The 16,839-nt window shown below is 38.0% G+C and overlaps 1 protein-coding gene across 7 annotated transcripts in view; it reads left to right on the forward strand.

Annotated features, from left to right (window-relative positions):
- Positions 1-16,839, forward strand: part of magi1b (membrane associated guanylate kinase, WW and PDZ domain containing 1b) — a 111,095-nt gene that overhangs the window by 87,548 nt on the left and 6,708 nt on the right. For 5 of the 7 annotated variants that reach the window (XM_043251258.1, XM_043251251.1, XM_043251253.1 and 2 more), the window contains 7 exons: positions 2,692-2,723; positions 4,154-4,397; positions 7,277-7,368; positions 8,476-8,668; positions 9,859-10,161; positions 12,814-13,017; positions 16,028-16,121. In XM_043251258.1, coding sequence (XP_043107193.1) covers positions 2,692-2,723; positions 4,154-4,397; positions 7,277-7,368; positions 8,476-8,668; positions 9,859-10,161; positions 12,814-13,017; positions 16,028-16,121 — 1,162 coding nt within the window. The remainder of the gene's footprint in view (positions 1-2,691; positions 2,724-4,153; positions 4,398-7,276; positions 7,369-8,475; positions 8,669-9,858; positions 10,162-12,813; positions 13,018-16,027; positions 16,122-16,839) is intronic. The other 2 variants (XM_043251255.1, XM_043251252.1) reach the window with 2 other exon arrangements.

Below are 16,839 nucleotides of genomic sequence, written 5' to 3' on the forward strand. Positions count from 1 at the left end.
TCTGAATAAATAACGAACTGGTTGAGCTCAGATGCTATCAGTATTGAACTAAGGAAGGAGGAACGGAAATGGCAGGGGTCTTGAAACTACCTCAAACTGCACGACTATAGAATTTGAAACGGGTTCAAGAGTTAAGAAGCAATCACAATAAGAGTCATCCACTTTTAATGCATTGGTCACTTTGTTTGCTATTCATTCAGCAAGCAGCACTGCTTTATGGGATTCAGATAAAGCCATTATGTGCCCAGTAAAGTGAAATGGATTGATTGATTACAAGGTATTAGGGAGCATCTCTCCTCTATAAGCAACAACCTCCAGACACTCTCTGGGTTATAAAATCAGATCCGCACAGATCCACTCTTAAACTCAGACTTTTTTTTTAATGCTTTCTTGTTGCTGCGCAACTGTGAAATTGTATTGAGTGAAAACATTACTGAATACACCTGAGGTCATAGAAATCATCAACATTTAGTTGAATCGATATTATAAATTGAATTTGAATTGAATTCAGAGACTGTAGTGAACATCATTGATGATGGTTCAAAAAAGTCTGAATTATTCCTGGCCTGCATATACAGTAATCAGTGATTATTTTTAAAATTGAAAATGGCTACATAAATTTCTTAATGGCACTTAAAAGTATTGTTCACTGAAACATTAAAATTAGCTAAAAATGTAATGTACTCTCAGGCCATCCAAGATGTAGATGACTTTGTTTCTTCATCAGAACAGATTTGAAGACGCTTCGTTCCATCACATGCTTACCAATGGTTCCTCAGCAGTGAATGGGTGCCGTCAGAGTCCAAATAGTTTATAAAAACATCACAGTATTAACACATCTATTACTTTAATATTCTAAAATAATTTGAGTTGTATTACAGCTTCCAATAAAAATAGTTTTTAATTTCAATTCCAATATATTATAATGACGTAACATTAAGACCAGAGCTCAAATTATTGTAATGTTTTTAGAAAAACTGCACTTCCAAACTAAATATTGTGTTTCGAAATTTGAAGTCAATGCATAAAGAAGAGAAAAATAAAGAGAGTATGTTTGTAAAAAGGGTGTGTAGAGATGCTGCAGAAACTTTTAACAATTAATGGACTGTAGTGGAGACGGCACAGAGAGGAAAGGGAGGGTCGGAGAGGAGGGAGGCGGCAGACTGCAGAGGATGAGCGTGTTTGTTTTGGGGATAATGAGTCAGGTTGGAGGCAGGGCTTGATGGGGCAGGTCAATTTGCGACAGAAAGGACGATGGAAGATTGAATACCTGGAGATGTATCAGAATAAAAAGCAGAAGCATTTTGCGAGAGAGAACGATGTGTGCAGGACAGGCTGGACTCAAGTGCGCATGTGTGTTACCGTGGGCGTGCTCACACGCAGACGACTTGCTCTCAAGGGAACGGCTTCACAATAAGCAGCCTTTTTTCCAGGCCAGACTGGAATCAGAGGACGGATCACACACACACACACACACACACACACGCTTAGGATCTTACAGCGCCATGCAGTGAAACACACACACCTAGCTGTGAAATCACAGGCAGACTCATGTTTGGCATGATCACACTAATGAATCTTGCCGTAGAGGAAACAATTTTTTTTTTTTAATCAATTTCCTGTTTTTTTTTTTTTTGTTTTGTTTTTTTGTGATAAATGACGTGTGCATCTATTTATGCATGAATGCATAATTTATGCATGGCCTGTCAGATGCAACCTTTCTGATGGAGGCGTGGGAGGGGGCGATGGCACATCGACGCATGTAGAAGTGGGAGGGAAACGGTGTTTGGAGGAGGGAGTATGATGGTAAAGCGAGCGCGAGAACGCTCGCGTCGGGGAGAGAGAAACAGAGAGAAGGAGCAAACACATGAGGACGGAGCGAGGGTGATGCACATCGAAACAAGGAGGGGGAGGGCAAAAAAGAAGAAGGAGAGAGAGAGGGGGAGAGGGAGAGAAAAAAAAAAGAGAAGCTCAAAAGACAGGAGAATCAAGGACTGGCTCTAGATGCAGGATCCTTCGGCAACAACATCGCGAGGGGCAGGGACGCTGGAAGATGGTTTCAGTAAGAGGGGAACTGACCGTTGCCTATAATTTAATGTTCAGTATCTTGGACTCCTTCTCCATGGGTAATAGCTTAGCACCTGTCTGGGCATAAGCTCCTCTCTGTTTCTCTTCCTGTGTCTCGTTCGTTCGTTCTCTCTATCTGTCGCTCTCCTCTTTTTCTGTCTTCATCTCTCACGCAGTGTCTGGTAGGTTTAAAGGGATCGTTCTTCTTAAAATTAGATCTTTGGCATCATGTGCTCAGCAAACCTTGCGCAGAATGTAAAAGGAAATGTTTCGGTGTGTTCGATTTTTCTTACATGGAAACGGGCAGCTATGACATTCTGTTGAATATCTCCTTTTGTGTTTTCAGCATTTCGATTTGGTCGAACTGTCCCTTTAAGTCTATAGGGTCTGCTTAGCATTTAATCAGGGTAATGGGGTCGTTCTTCTGATGCGGATGGTCCGCGCTGCCCTCGGAGTATAGGAACGAGAGAAGAAACGGAAAGAGAGAGGGGGCTGCCACCGCACCACGCGCCCTGATTGGAGTCATCCATCTGTCTTGGGATTGCTCTCAGATTTGTGCCTGTGGGGAAGGTGAAATCTTTGTGTGCACACAATTAATATTTCTGTCTCTTTTGCTCTCTGTAGGGGTGGCACCTGCGAAGAAGAGCCCCAAACTGGTGAGTACAGGTGTTTTATTCTCATTCTCCCTTCACTTTGTCTGGCTTTTTTTGTTGTTACTCTTCTTCACGTTGTTTCCGAATCCTTTTTGCTCATTATCTGTCATTTTGGTCTAGTGTTCAAAAGAGGTTTTACAATGCTGCCGTTCTGGCAGAGAGAGTCTGATGTGCACTTCAGTGCAAACGCTCTGGAGCTGGACGCTGAAACCATGTGGTCAGGGTTGGGAGGGGGGTGTTCACCCCTGGGAGGAGGGCTGGTTTTATTGGTCACATGGGTGCCCTGTAATAGCCCTTTAATGATTTATCAAAGACAACAAAACCAGCAGGATTCATCCACTGAGCATCAGGGACACAATAGCAGTAAAGTGTTATTTTATTTTTAATCTTTTGTGTTTCACCAGCCTGTTGATGATAGATGTTGAATTTGAGATCTCAGTGATTCTGTGGATAGTAGAAACAATAATCAGAGTTCTTCTGGTAAAATGGCAGCCTTGGGTTTTTCTACTTTGTTGAAATGGAGTCTATGCTTGTATGACTCCTCAATGCCAGACGAGCGTCTCTTAAATCTCAAATGGCCTCTGTTTTATTTGGATGGATTTATTAGCTACTTATTGAATTGTGGTTTTTATTGCTGGATTTCTTCTTTATTTGTTTTCTGGATGTCTGATGCCTGCAGTGCACAGATTCATAGGTTGTACTGGGATGCAAAAGGAATACTGAGGCGTGGGTTTAAAAAGAACTTCAGATGACTTTGTGAAAGAGGGAATCTTATAAATGTCATAACCCGGCCCACCTAGTTTAATATTATAGGTAAAGTATTATAAGAAATATTACAAGATAAGTTAAAATGTATATTATTAAAATATAAATCTTACAAATTAAATGGACAGGTTTGAGCAAAACCTTATTTTTTCCAACTTGATTTGAGAATGAGCATATTGGAACATCTCACCATCTATACAAAGGTGTTACATGGTCAGTTACTATATTTTGCTTATTTGATTATAAATGTATATATGTATATGTAATTTTTTTTGTATATTATGAGTAATAGTATTTGTTATATAAGGATCAGTCATACATATTTTATGAAACAAGCCTACAAAATGTGCTAACTACAGCTAAAATGATGAGTTAAATAGCTTAGAGGTTATTGGTTGAGAGGCTGAGCCTGAATGATAATTGCGTCAGAATATTGAAATAGCGGTTGAATGTGCCGCTATAATTTCTGAATGAATCTTGACGGAAAGGTAAGAAGAGTTTGGCATCATTCAAACCATTCATTCACGTTTCTTCCTTTTTTCTTTTTTTTTTTTTCCTTGCCTGCTTCACATTTATTCAATTGCTGCAGTCCATCTTAAAGGCGCTTTTGAGGTTGTGGTGTTTTTTTCTTTTCTTTTCATGCTCCCTCTCTTTTTTCCCCACCGCAGCAACAGTTGGAGCGCAAGGACAGTCAGGGCAGCTCTCAGCACAGCGTGTCCAGTCAGCGCAGCATCCACACTGACTCCCCCCTCCACGCCTCCCAGGCCCTGCTCAACGAGTCGGCCGCCCCACCGCCCCCCTCACAGCCCCTGCCAAGCCTGCCCCAGGACCCTCCAGTAGACGGAACTCTCCAGAAGAAACCAGATCCCTTTAAAATCTGGGCCCAGTCCAGGAGCATGTATGAAAGTAGGCGTAAGTAATATGGGATTCCGGTGGCGGGTGCAGTGGCAGCGGATCACTGGGTCTCTCTTTTATATTTGGATGGTAATGGGATAGCAGGTTTGGTTGGTTGGGAACAGTCTTGTATAATTTTTCTGCTTTGCCGTTTAACCGAAAATTAACATCTTGGGGTTTTTAATATGTTTTTATTGGGAACAAAATGGTCTAACATTGGTGTAAAATGATTATTGCAAATCACTACTTTTAAGGCAAGATTTTACAGGCAACTTTGAGATTTTGGACTGTTTGGCTTTTCATAAAATGTTTTTTCAGGCTAGTCGATAGAAAAAATATGTAATACACTTAGAAGTGTTTATTTATTGCATTTTATCAGTTTTTTTCCATTTATTTTCATCTTTAGACTTCAGTTTCAGTGCTTGCCTTTAGTGTTCAGCACTTACATAAACCAAACTTTACAGTATCAAGTTTTCTAATAAAAGTAGAGTTTGTTCCCTACTTGCTGACAGTAACATTTGGCTCTAATATATCAAGAAAATGAAACCTGGCTTTATCCAGAGAATGCATCCTTTGTATATTTAAGCTGAAAACGTAATACAAAGGCCTTGCTTTAATAGTGAATCTATACATAAACAAAAAAACATTTTAACCACTCACGGTTAATCAGTCCTCTATATTAAGTAGCAGATGTATTAAGTAGTAATTTGTGTATTTCAATTTTGGTGACACATCCAAGCAGTCCATTAACATCAAACGTCCTTTTGAGTATGGCTGTAGTCTTTCAGTGTTCAAATAGATGTCCAAAGCTAATGTAAACCATTAGCCATCAGTTAGAATCTGCTATGTCTGTTGTGATCAGAGAGCTGCGTTCTGATGAGCTCCGTCATCTGTACTTCCAAAGATATTCATTAGCCTTTCCTATTCCTTCTTGCCTTCACTTTGCTTTCGCCTACTCGCTCACCGCCAGTGAGAATCCTACATGAACGGCGAGGCACTTCTGACCAATTACACTTCTCTCTGCCATCAGTGCATTCACATGCTCCAGCGCGCTCTAGAACACATCCTTTGACAAATGTGCATATAATTGGTAGTGGTGGAAGACAGCGAATCCAATACTACTTTCATGTGTGCCAGAGCAGAGGGGCTAATTAACAGGAATATCCTTCAGATGATGTTAAGATGCAGTGGAATGGAGTGCTCCAATATTTGGGTTGGAAAAATTAGTTAACTTGGAGTGTCTTCATTGTTTCTGCTTTTGTTAATGTCTCTCGCTAGCAAGTCCTTTAAGAAGGCAGATGTTGGGATTGCAAAGAATTGAACAATTTTGCTTTTTAACTATTCCCCTCATTTAAATGGTTCAAGTAACAGTTCCGATAAGTTAATCAATAAAATATAATTTTATTACAGATAATATAATTTCAAAAATGAAAAACGTGTTTACAAACGTTTTAATGATTTATTGAAAAGAGCAGTCTCTTTTAAAGTAATTTGTTCAGGAAGTAGACTACACTGATTGTATTATACTTTTGTTTCACTAAAAAGAACCTTTTTAGACTTCACTGGTTATACTGAAGCTTAAACAGTTCTTGTAAAATGTGTGTTTACAAGAGTTTTAATTATTTAAAAAAAACTGACTTTTTGGTGTCATTCATTTGGGAATTGGACTGCTCTGATTGTGTCACATGTTTTTGATTCACTACACAAGAACCAAATCAGTAGAGTCATTTGTTTGAGATTTCCACTAGTTCTGGTAAATGTTTTTGAATCGCTTAAAAGAACCAACTCATGGTAGTCAGTTCCATAATCGGGCTACACCATTGCAGTCCTTGAACGGATTGAAGATAAATAGTTATTATTTGATTGACGTTTTTGGACCAGCTTCAGAAAATTCAGTCCAATAAGTGCAAGCGGTGAGCAGCCCAGAGGCTTTAACTCAAATGAATCTAAGTTGAAGTTCTGTCTTTGCCATAATGCACAATTTGCAGAGTCTGCCACAACCGTCCTTGCAGCTTAATGGAGATCGAACAGTATGGGAAAATTGCCCATGCAGCAGCCATTTTGTATGGCTCTGGAGCCATTCTACTTCCTGTCTCTGTTACAGTAAATTGCTGTGCATCTGGTTAGACTGGAGACGAAGGTCCTTGTATCTGCCATCTGCTCCACACGTCCAGCTGCATTACAATAGCTTTGCAGTAGATTCACGAACACAGAGCATTAGCCTACGCAAACTGAAGCCCATTCTTAAAAGTAAGCTTGTTTAAAAAAAGATCTCCGGGAAATCTTCATTAGAAATTTCCGCCCAGAGCCAAGGCTTCCAGCTCTCTTACTTAACAGGCATAAATGTCCCCTGACAGAACATCATGTGATGCATTTGAGAGCTACAGGGTCAATAATGTAAAACCTGACAGATTGCTGATGTCTGCAGGGCTTCAAGTCTAAAAGAGAGGGAAGCTCTGCTGTTGCTCGTCCTGACTGATTTGACGTGGAAGTGCTGTGGTGGAGACGGTGCTCGGGCCGTGGTGTAAAGCTCAAGGGCACAGCTGTTTCAAAAGAACTCTGGATTTTGTCTTCCGCTTCACTTGATCTGTAATCTACATTTAAGGACGTGTGTCAGTGCTTATCATTTTCCCAGATGGGAATACCTGTTAATCAGATTGTGCTGTGTGAATTCATTCAAGCAGACTAGTCATTATATTACACCTTCTTTGGTGTGAACCAATTAGAAAAAAATCCAGATGTGAGATGCAATCATTAAAGTGACATTGTTCGCTTTTCTACCACCTTGAACCAGCAGCCATTCTTGAAAGTGGGAGGTTTAGGTTATAAATCAAAGCTTGTGCGTCATTCTGCAGCTCAATTGATCATGGTCTCAAGCTATTTTTCCTCCTTTTCAGTACCTGATTACCAGGAGCAGGATATTTTCCTGTGGAGAAAAGATACCGGCTTTGGATTCAGGATCCTTGGAGGCAATGAACCTGGCGAGCCGGTGAGTGCAGTTCTGCAAGTATTGTACTAGTCATTTTTTTTTCATGTTTTTGATGTTTATTATAGTTATGTATTTGTTTAATCAGTTTGTGGCTAGGGGTAGTTGTAGTTTAGACATAAAACTATTTTAATTAAATTTACATGACAATTCTATAATTATTATGCATTTTTTGTATTATTGAGGTTTTTCATTCTCTTTTCCATTTTAGTATTTTTTTTATATTTCTATTGTAGCTTTGATTTTTTTTTTTTTTTTTTTTTTTTTTTTACTTTTAAGCTCTTAAACCTAATTTATTTAAGTTTTTCGTTTTATATTTCTTTTTTATGTCAGTGTTTCTTTTTTTTTTAATAAAAAAAGCTATCTTGTAGTTTTTGTTTTACTTAAGGATACTGACAGTGGTTAACACATTACTATGCTTGTCAAGTAAATATTTGATAAAAAATGTAACAACATTAATTATGAATTAATTTCTATTAATTAGTTATAATGCCAGATAGAAATACACTTGTGCTGTTTGACAGTTCCAAAGGCGCCCAACAAATATAGACCCTTTGAAGATTTTCCAAATGTAATAGTCCAAACTTGGCTGAGTTCTCAGATTCAGTCTTCACAGCTTGTGCATGATACCCATTTCTCTGTGAAATGTGCCCAGTGCATTACAAACACTCAGCTTTTGGCAAAACTTGTGCCCAGTGAAAGCATCTGCCCTATGTGTGTAGGTTGACAAAAGCTTTGATCTGTGCAGTACAGCCTCGATCAGTCAGAAAATATATCTCAGACCACCAGTTCTTCCATTTAATGAGGCTGTGTTATATCTTTGAACTGATGAGACGGTTTCTCAGACTCTAGTCCTTGAAGAATTAAATACAGAGATGCCTGCAATACTGCTCTTGTCGACTGGTAAAGGGATGTAAAAATTCCATAGAATTACTATTTGGAGTAATTCTTACTGTTTGGAGAACATTTCACAACAGTTAGTCGTAAAATAAGCAGAGATTTTAGTAAAGTAAATCCCCTTTATTCGAGCAGTGATGTGCACTTTGGCCAAGTTGTGAGGATTTTTTTTTCATAACTGTCTTACTGTGTCTGTCTCTCCTGGCTGTACAGATTTATATTGGCCACATTGTGAAATATGGAGCGGCCGATGAAGATGGGCGTCTGCGATCAGGAGATGAGCTTATTTGTGTGGATGGAACGGCTGTTGTGGGAAAATCCCATCAGCTAGTCGTTCAACTCATGCAACAAGCCGCAAAACAGGGTCACGTCAACCTGACCGTGAGGCGTAAGACTGGATATGGATGTAAGCAGGCTCCAAAATATTATTTTTGTTCAGAAAAATTACAGGCTATAAATATTTATTAGTAGTCATGTGTTTTACATTTTTATTGAAAAATGTTTTTTTGTATCTATAAAAAAATTACTTCAGCTGTTTTTCTTGCATTGTTGCAGACAGGTCAGTGTGGCACATGCAGAGATAAGCCAAAATCAATTAAAAAAAACGTCAAACCACATTTTTTATTTTGTTTATAATATAGTTTTAATGGCTTCAAGTATGTGCTATCATGAAAAAAAATCTTCAGCATAAAAAAAAACAAACATTGATTTGGAACATGCATTTGAACTGTACGTCACTTATATAAGCAAAATTCAAAATAGCATTATGTACATAAATATATATATTTCCAAACTTTAATACTGCAAAGCACATTTTATCTTTTTTTGTCTATTTGTATTTATTTACTTGAGGTACACAATCAACACCATCTGAGCACAAAGTACAAATAAACAATGACTTTTGTGCATGTTAATTTTGGATCCTAAATTTGTTATGACTAGAAAAAGATCATCAGCACCCCAGCAGGTCTGTGAGCAGTTACAAAGCTTTCCTTTCAGTGTCATATGTCACACATATCATTAGGTAGAGTTAATTCCAGAGGAAGTGTCAATTGCAGCTTAAACGTGCACTTATTGCACTCCACAACCCGAACGTAATGACCAGCATGACTAGTGGAATTGTAAATTATGCAGGATTTTGCGGTCTGATTATCCATTCCTATCAGACAGACTTTATTTAAATGAGAGTTCATGGCACATGATAATGAGGGTACGCCTGCTGACTCTGGCTAATTAATCTGTGCGGGGCTCTGAGTCCCATATGTCAGGTCTCCAAGTATAAGTTACCCTTTTTCACTCCAAGATCACTTACTGGAATACAAGTCCCAGTCTAACCATTGTAAGAGAGCAGTGCAAGATATTTCACACTTCCAGGGAAATGGTGATAGCTCAATTTTTAATAATCTGAGATCAGCTGGTTGCATCTCCCGTTCAAGCAATTCAGAAGCATGTATGGGGCGAAGGTCGTAAGCGTGATTGCGTCCAATCTTTTGCCTCTCGAGCTTGTAGATAAGGAGCCGGTTTCTCCTTGACCTGCAGAACGTAAATCTCTAAGAGTGACCTTCCTAACCCTCCCCCAACCCTCTTCATCCTCAGTGGCAAAGGTGGATGGTGAGATGCCTCCTTCCCCGGCCTCCTCTCACCACAGCAGCACACAGGCCCCGTCTCTGACCGAGGAGAAGCGCACGCCGCAGGGCAGCCAGAATTCCCTCAACACGGTCAGCTCCGGCTCGGGCTCCACCAGCGGCATCGGCAGCGGAGGCGGGGGCGGCAGCAACAACACAGTGGTCCCCAATGCCATCCAACCCTATGATGTGGAGATCCAGCGTGGGGAGAACGAGGGTTTCGGATTTGTTATTGTGTCGTCAGTGTCTAGGCCTGAAGCGGGCACCACTTTCGGTAAGATTACTTGGATAGTTTTTAACTAATACTATTTATTTAATGCATTGCATTTAATTGTTACAAATGTATTTTATTCTTTAGTGCTTATATTTATATTAGTGCTGCCAAACGATTAATCGCATCCAAAATAAAAATAATATATACAAAATATATTTATTATGTTTGTATATATAAATCAAACACATGCATGCATATATTTTAGAGAAATATTTTGTTAAATATATATGTTAAATATATTTATATATAATATAAAATATAAGAATTTAAATATATATACATGTGCATGTTTTCAGGATATATACTGTACATGTGTCTTTATATATACATAATAAATATGCACAGTACACACATACATATTATGTAAAAACACTTTTATTTTGGATGCAATTAATTGTTTGACAGCACTAATATTTTGTATAAACAGAATGGTCCCTTTTTACATTTCCGAAGTTCTCAGAAGCACAACTCAATTTGGGGTAAATCTCTATACTGATGAACTGATTTTTTGCGTTCCCAGTTGCCCAAAAAGCAAAAGAAAAATCCATGACTGAGTTTCTATGACATATTAAAAGGAGGAGATAATACTGAGATTTATTAAACCAATCAGAGAAATGAAAGTGTCAAATTTGCTGTCACTCTCTATGAGAAACACTCATGCAGCAACATTAAACAGTTTTCTGTTATGCCAAGCCAATAAAACACGCACAAGTTATAGCACAGTAAATGAATATTACATTTCTTAAAATTAAAATATATAAAAAAAACCTGTTTCATTTACGACGTTAATACCTATGGAAACGTGTAATCACTATCTGTAAAAAAGGTCCATTCTGCATTTTTTTTTTTAAATCAGCACATAAAATTGTATGTCTGCAGACTGTGTCTGGCACTGCCTATCAATTTAGTAAAAAAAGGTGTTTTATATCTTGGAACATGACACTAGCAGTGTCTATGTTTTGAGTTTGATCCCAGAAAACATTTAAAATTGTTGAATATATGACTTGAAAGCACTATAAATCACTTTGGATAAAATTGTCTGTCAGATGCATAAATGGGAAAAATGAAAATAATCCCATATTTGCATATTCACATCTTTCATATGACAAATATGACTGAGAGATTTGCATTTTCTGGGAGCTTTTTACCTCTGAATGGCGCTTTGGTTGTGGTTTTTCAGTTTTTGGTGGGTGTGGGTTCTTCATATTCTCCTTATGCCAATCTGCATGTCTTGCGATTTTTCTCATTGTGAAAGGAATCATTTGCAATGTCTGCCTGCAGCAGAGGTCGATATCCACCCTCTCTGCGTGGGGCTCTATTTCTGTTCTACTTCCAAAAACCAGACCAGTCTCCATGGCACAAGATGGCCGTCGAGTTAGTGAAACAGCATTTACGTTGTCCGTATCTCACCGCTTAGTCTTAGCGGTTGCCTGCAGCGCTTGCCGTCAGTATTTTTAAACAATTGTAATTGATAGAGAGATCAAGTTAGTCATAAAGCAAATCAAGTACGACATCCCATGTTTACAGACTCAGATCTTTCTCTGCCGTGTTCATCAGAACGCTTCCACTCTTTAAACTCACAATAGTGCCGTTGGCAGCCTTCACGTAAGTGAAAACTGGATCCAGCAGGCTCGGTGATTGCTCCATGTGGGAGTTTTGTTCAGAGCATTGTGACGGAAGAGCAAAATGACAGATCCTTGTTTGAGAGGAATAACGGCGAGGAAGCAGTGCTTGGCGCTTATTTAGTACAGTGATGAAATGCAGTGCTAGAGTCGCTGTAAATGAGGACCTCAGAGCATAAACAGAGTTCAGTCATTAGTATTACAATCAAACAACACATCATCTTCGTAGCAGTGTGACAGGCGGGACAGGTTGAATTCATATTTTATAGTTGCGCTAACATGCCGTCACTGCATTTAGACTGATCAAGCACGTATATTTTGCAGAATATGAGACCTGAAAATTGGCTGACGGAAAGGTCAAATATAAAAAAAAAAAGACTTGATGGGGGAGCCCTGATTCATCAAAATTAAAAAAAAAAAAAAGTGTTTTAGGGGCAAATCTGCTGTATTACATTGCTGTACATCTCTAGACCAAATTATTTTCATTTAAAATAGTGTTATGCTCAAACGGTTTTTTTGCCATATTTTTGTGATTTAAATTCAGCAAAAAAATATGGCTAGCATCACCTGTCATGCTAAAATGAACCGCAAAGTACAAACTTGAATAATCCCAGTCGTTTTTCTTAATTCATCACAATGCAGTGCTCTGAGGGAATTTCAAGAGTTTACACCTTTTTTCACTTAATGAATAATTCAGTGATGTTCTACTGTAGCATGCAAATGCCTTTTTAATAGTGCTAAATTCAGCAGATCCCCTATTCATGCTATTTCCCTTGCCCCAAAACTTTGCTGTCCATTCAGTAACATGCTTTTTTTGTCTGTGACAAGGTGCGTTTTCCTGCAGGGCACATTCTGTGGGCATTCTATGAAATATATTGGCTCTTTGGCTTGGTGGCTTGGTATATTAACCCCTACACGTTCTCTCTTTCCCTTTTCTCTCTTTCTGTTTCCCTTTCTCCATCCCCACCAAAAAAAATCTTAATTAATCTTAATTAAAACTCATACATGCTCAATCACTGTTGGCCAAAAGCTGGAAACGCATGTGTGGCAATGCCTCATAAAATAGGTCGCATCATTGAGGGAAGCCCAGCTGACCGCTGTGGGAAACTAAAAGTCGGAGACCGCATCCTGGCCGTCAACGGCTGCTCCATCACCAATAAGTCCCACTCGGATATCGTCAACCTGATCAAAGAGGCTGGAAACACGGTGACGCTGCGGATCATTCCAGGAGACGGTCAGTTCCTCTCTGTCTTTCTCTTTGCCTTCGCTCGCTGAACTGAGAGCATATTGGTGCATGTGGGTGTGCGCAATATGTGTAATAGCACGGCTTCTCAGCATACTGCTCTCGTGAGCCTCACAGTAATAATGTAGACGATACATTCAGCATTATTAGAAGAAGAATAATGAACAGGAACCTGTGAGGGGATCAACACAATAAATATTCAACACGCTCTTAACCTTAGAGGCAGAACGCCTTCGTGTTGTGCTGTAATAATAATGACAGATGGCACACCAACAAGGTTGATCCGGGAACAGACACAGTCGTGCAGAAGCGTCACACACATTTGAATGTTTCCCTGGAGATTTTAGTGGCAATTGTTTTTTAAATGAAAGTTTTGAAAAAAAAATCAAGTCAGAAGTGAATAGCAATTATTTATTTATTTTTATTTATTTATATATTTATTTTTTGAAGTTAAAAATTGAAAATTCAATATTAGCAATTATTGTCTGTTTACATATTTATAGAAAAATATATTTTTCTATTTTTATAGATACTTCCTTAAAACTTTACATTAGGTTTTCGTTGGTTAACATTAGGTAACTACTTAAGTTAAAATGAAGTAAGAATAAACAATACTTCTACAGCATTTATTAATCTTGATGATTTATTTACTAATGCCTTTTTAAAATCACAAATTGTGTTTGTTAACATTGCATTAACAATGCACTGTGAATTAACATTTGAACAATGAATGGCTGTTTTTTTATTAACTTTAAGATTAATAAGTAGTGTAATAAATGTGCTGTTTGTTGTTTGTTCATATTAGTTAACATAATATGTTAACAAATGACAAGTGTTAGCCATATTAATGATCGACCCCCGCTTGTTGTTGTACTCTATAAATTACACAGTTGTTATTGATTAAAAAAAGGTGTTTTTTTAACGTGACAGAAACCACATATGCACATGCTTAAATTCAGTCACACTTTTCACAGGTGTATGAAGTTTCACTTCAAATCTGCAAATCACTTGCAGCTGTCATCATCTACCCATTCAAGCATTTTGCTTCATGCGCTTATTTCGTTTTTCGTTTGGTCCAAAATGTCAGCGCTGCCTTTTTTCCATACAATAAAACTGCGTGATGACAACTGGCTGTCGACTTCAGTTTGAATTCTGAACCCAGGTCCCTTTCCACACTAAAAATAAACCTTTAGCATTGTACTAAGCATTTTATTTGATCAAGTCTCATCTACCTACAAACTGAGCCAGAACTGATACTGAAACATTATTGCTGGCCTTTGGTCTAACAGCACGTGGTATATTGCATATTCCAGTGTGCCTATGCGCTACATTGAGTGTTTTCCTCATGAGGAAAGGCGGCATGCAATAATGAGAAAGCTGTTTCCAGTGAAGTCTCTGCTTTACTCTAATACGTGATGCCAAATACACTGGGGTCTGTCGGAGAGCTCTGTATACTCTTTAATCATAGAGGAGGAGAGCGCTGGCATACTATGGGAATTTCCAAAATTGACAGACTGTGGGTGTGTACGTCTGGTTGTGTTTACAAGAAGGCAAAGATGGTTCGTTTTTTTGGGGGGGTTTTTTGGCTTCCCTGGATGTTACTTTACTGCAGTTACTAAACTGCAGCCGTTTTTCTGGTGTCTTTGCTTAATATATGCATAAGTCATAATTTATGCATTTCTTGTGCTGGAGAAAATAGGAAAAATAAGATAAAACCATGAGATGAGGAAAGAGAGAACGGCAAGTCTGTTCCCAACAGAGTGATGGGGAAGGGCTATTTTAAGACGGTGGGATTCACGGGCTGTGCACTCATCAAAGTTCCCCCTCTCTCCCACAGTGACTGCCCAGTGGGGCGGAATTAAAGCAGCTTTGAGAGCAAGCAACAGCAGACTGCATTTCATTGGTGACAGCTGACTTAAGAGTTAGGCCGATGCGGTCAAAGCAAATGATCCAAGATCAATTAAGCTAAAAGTTCACACAGAAATGGACAAAAGGAGATGATTTTAGAGATGTTCTTGGAAATCATTGTAATATGCTGGTTTGGTGCTCAAGAAGCATTCATTATTATTGGTGTTGAAAAGAGTTTTCGCTGCTCAATATTTTTGTATAAACTATGATGCTATGAACTATGATTTAGAATTTGAAAAGAAAATAGTAATTTTCTTTGGCAGGAATGCACTAAAGATCAGAAATTGCATTAAAGATGTTTCTAATGTTAGAAAAGTTTTTTTTTTTTTTTTAAATGTTCCATTTTACAAAGGATTCTGGAAAGAAGTGTCATGATTTGCTCACAAATATGAAGCAGCAAAAACTATTTATTTTTTTACATTTGATAATAATAATTATAAATGATAATCATTATTAATAATTGAGCACCAAGATAATAACTGAGCAGAAGATTATCGTGTTAGAAAGATTTCTGAAGAGTCATGTGACGTTGAAGCCTGGAGAAAAGGCTCCTGAAAATTCAGCTTTGCCGTCACATAAAAAAGTATAACAGACAGCATTTTTTTAACAAAAAAAATATTCACAACTATTTACAGTGCAGCGTGAACATTCTTCAGAATGTCTTTATTTATATTCCATTGAAAAAAAAACCCACACAAGTGTGAGAATGAATAAATACCGGAGAATATTCATTTCTGGATGAATTGTCCCTTCAGCACAAGCTGTTATAATTGTTAATGTGAGGGTGGATTGTGATGTGTGATTGCAAACAGCTGAGAGGAATTGAATGTTGGGCTTTGCGTGGTTTTTTAGGCATTAGGCTATAATGTAATCTGTGAGATGAAAGCTACAGCCGGAATGATAAATGTGCCGTTCTTCCTGCTGCCCAGCTGGAGTACGCTCACACAGTGCACTAGTGCTAATGTTTTGATGTATGGAAAATGGGCCTCTGATACTTGGTCCACAGGGTACACTTACACACTGCAGTTGCATTATGGGTAATAATGTGGAGGCTTCTCTATCTTCCTTAACATTTGTGATGTTCCTCCCGCAGAGTCCTCCAATGCATCACTGCTGACCAACGCTGAGAAGATTGCAACCATAACTACCACACACACACCTCAACAGCAAACTGCACCTGAGCCAAGGTACGCCTCACACACCAGAACAACACCCAGACCATGCAGCCACACTGAGCTGGAAGTTATTTCATTCATGTCATATTTTTAATAGCTGCTCATTATTTATTAATGAAGGCAATCACATCAGACCATTCTGACTCCATCTTCATAACAAATTCATTTAATAACAAAATATCAGCTAGGTGATATTGGATTTTTTTTCAACTAACTTCACTTATGTGGCCTTTGCTTCCGAAGTTATTATTTTTTTGGACATTTTTGAAAGAAGTAGTTTTGTTCAGCAAAGATGCAGTAAGTTGATAAAATGAAAAGGTAAAGACATTTATATTCCTGCAAACTATTAAAATAGTGAGAAGCTAATATGCATTTACTTTGCATTCATCAAAGATTCCTGAAAAAAAATTATCTGCATAAATATTAAAAATAATGTAAGTGTTATTTGAGCTGTAAATGAAAATACTATATCTCTGAAGGATCATGTGACAACAAAGACTGAAATAATGATTCAGAAAAATCAGCTTTTCCATCAAAGAAATGAATTACATTTAAAATGTATACATTAAATATTGAATGTTTAAATATATTTAAAAAGTTATTAATTATGTTAATTAGAATTTTATTATATTTCACAATAACCGACACGCTACAAAAAATCTGTAAAAATAGGGCACGGTATGTTGTATAACTTTTCTGTATTTATTTTTTTACATGTGTTTTTATCAGT

The sequence above is a fragment of the Puntigrus tetrazona genome, chromosome 11 (assembly GCF_018831695.1).
Source record: "Puntigrus tetrazona isolate hp1 chromosome 11, ASM1883169v1, whole genome shotgun sequence".
In the NCBI taxonomy this organism is placed as follows: domain Eukaryota; kingdom Metazoa; phylum Chordata; class Actinopteri; order Cypriniformes; family Cyprinidae; genus Puntigrus; species Puntigrus tetrazona.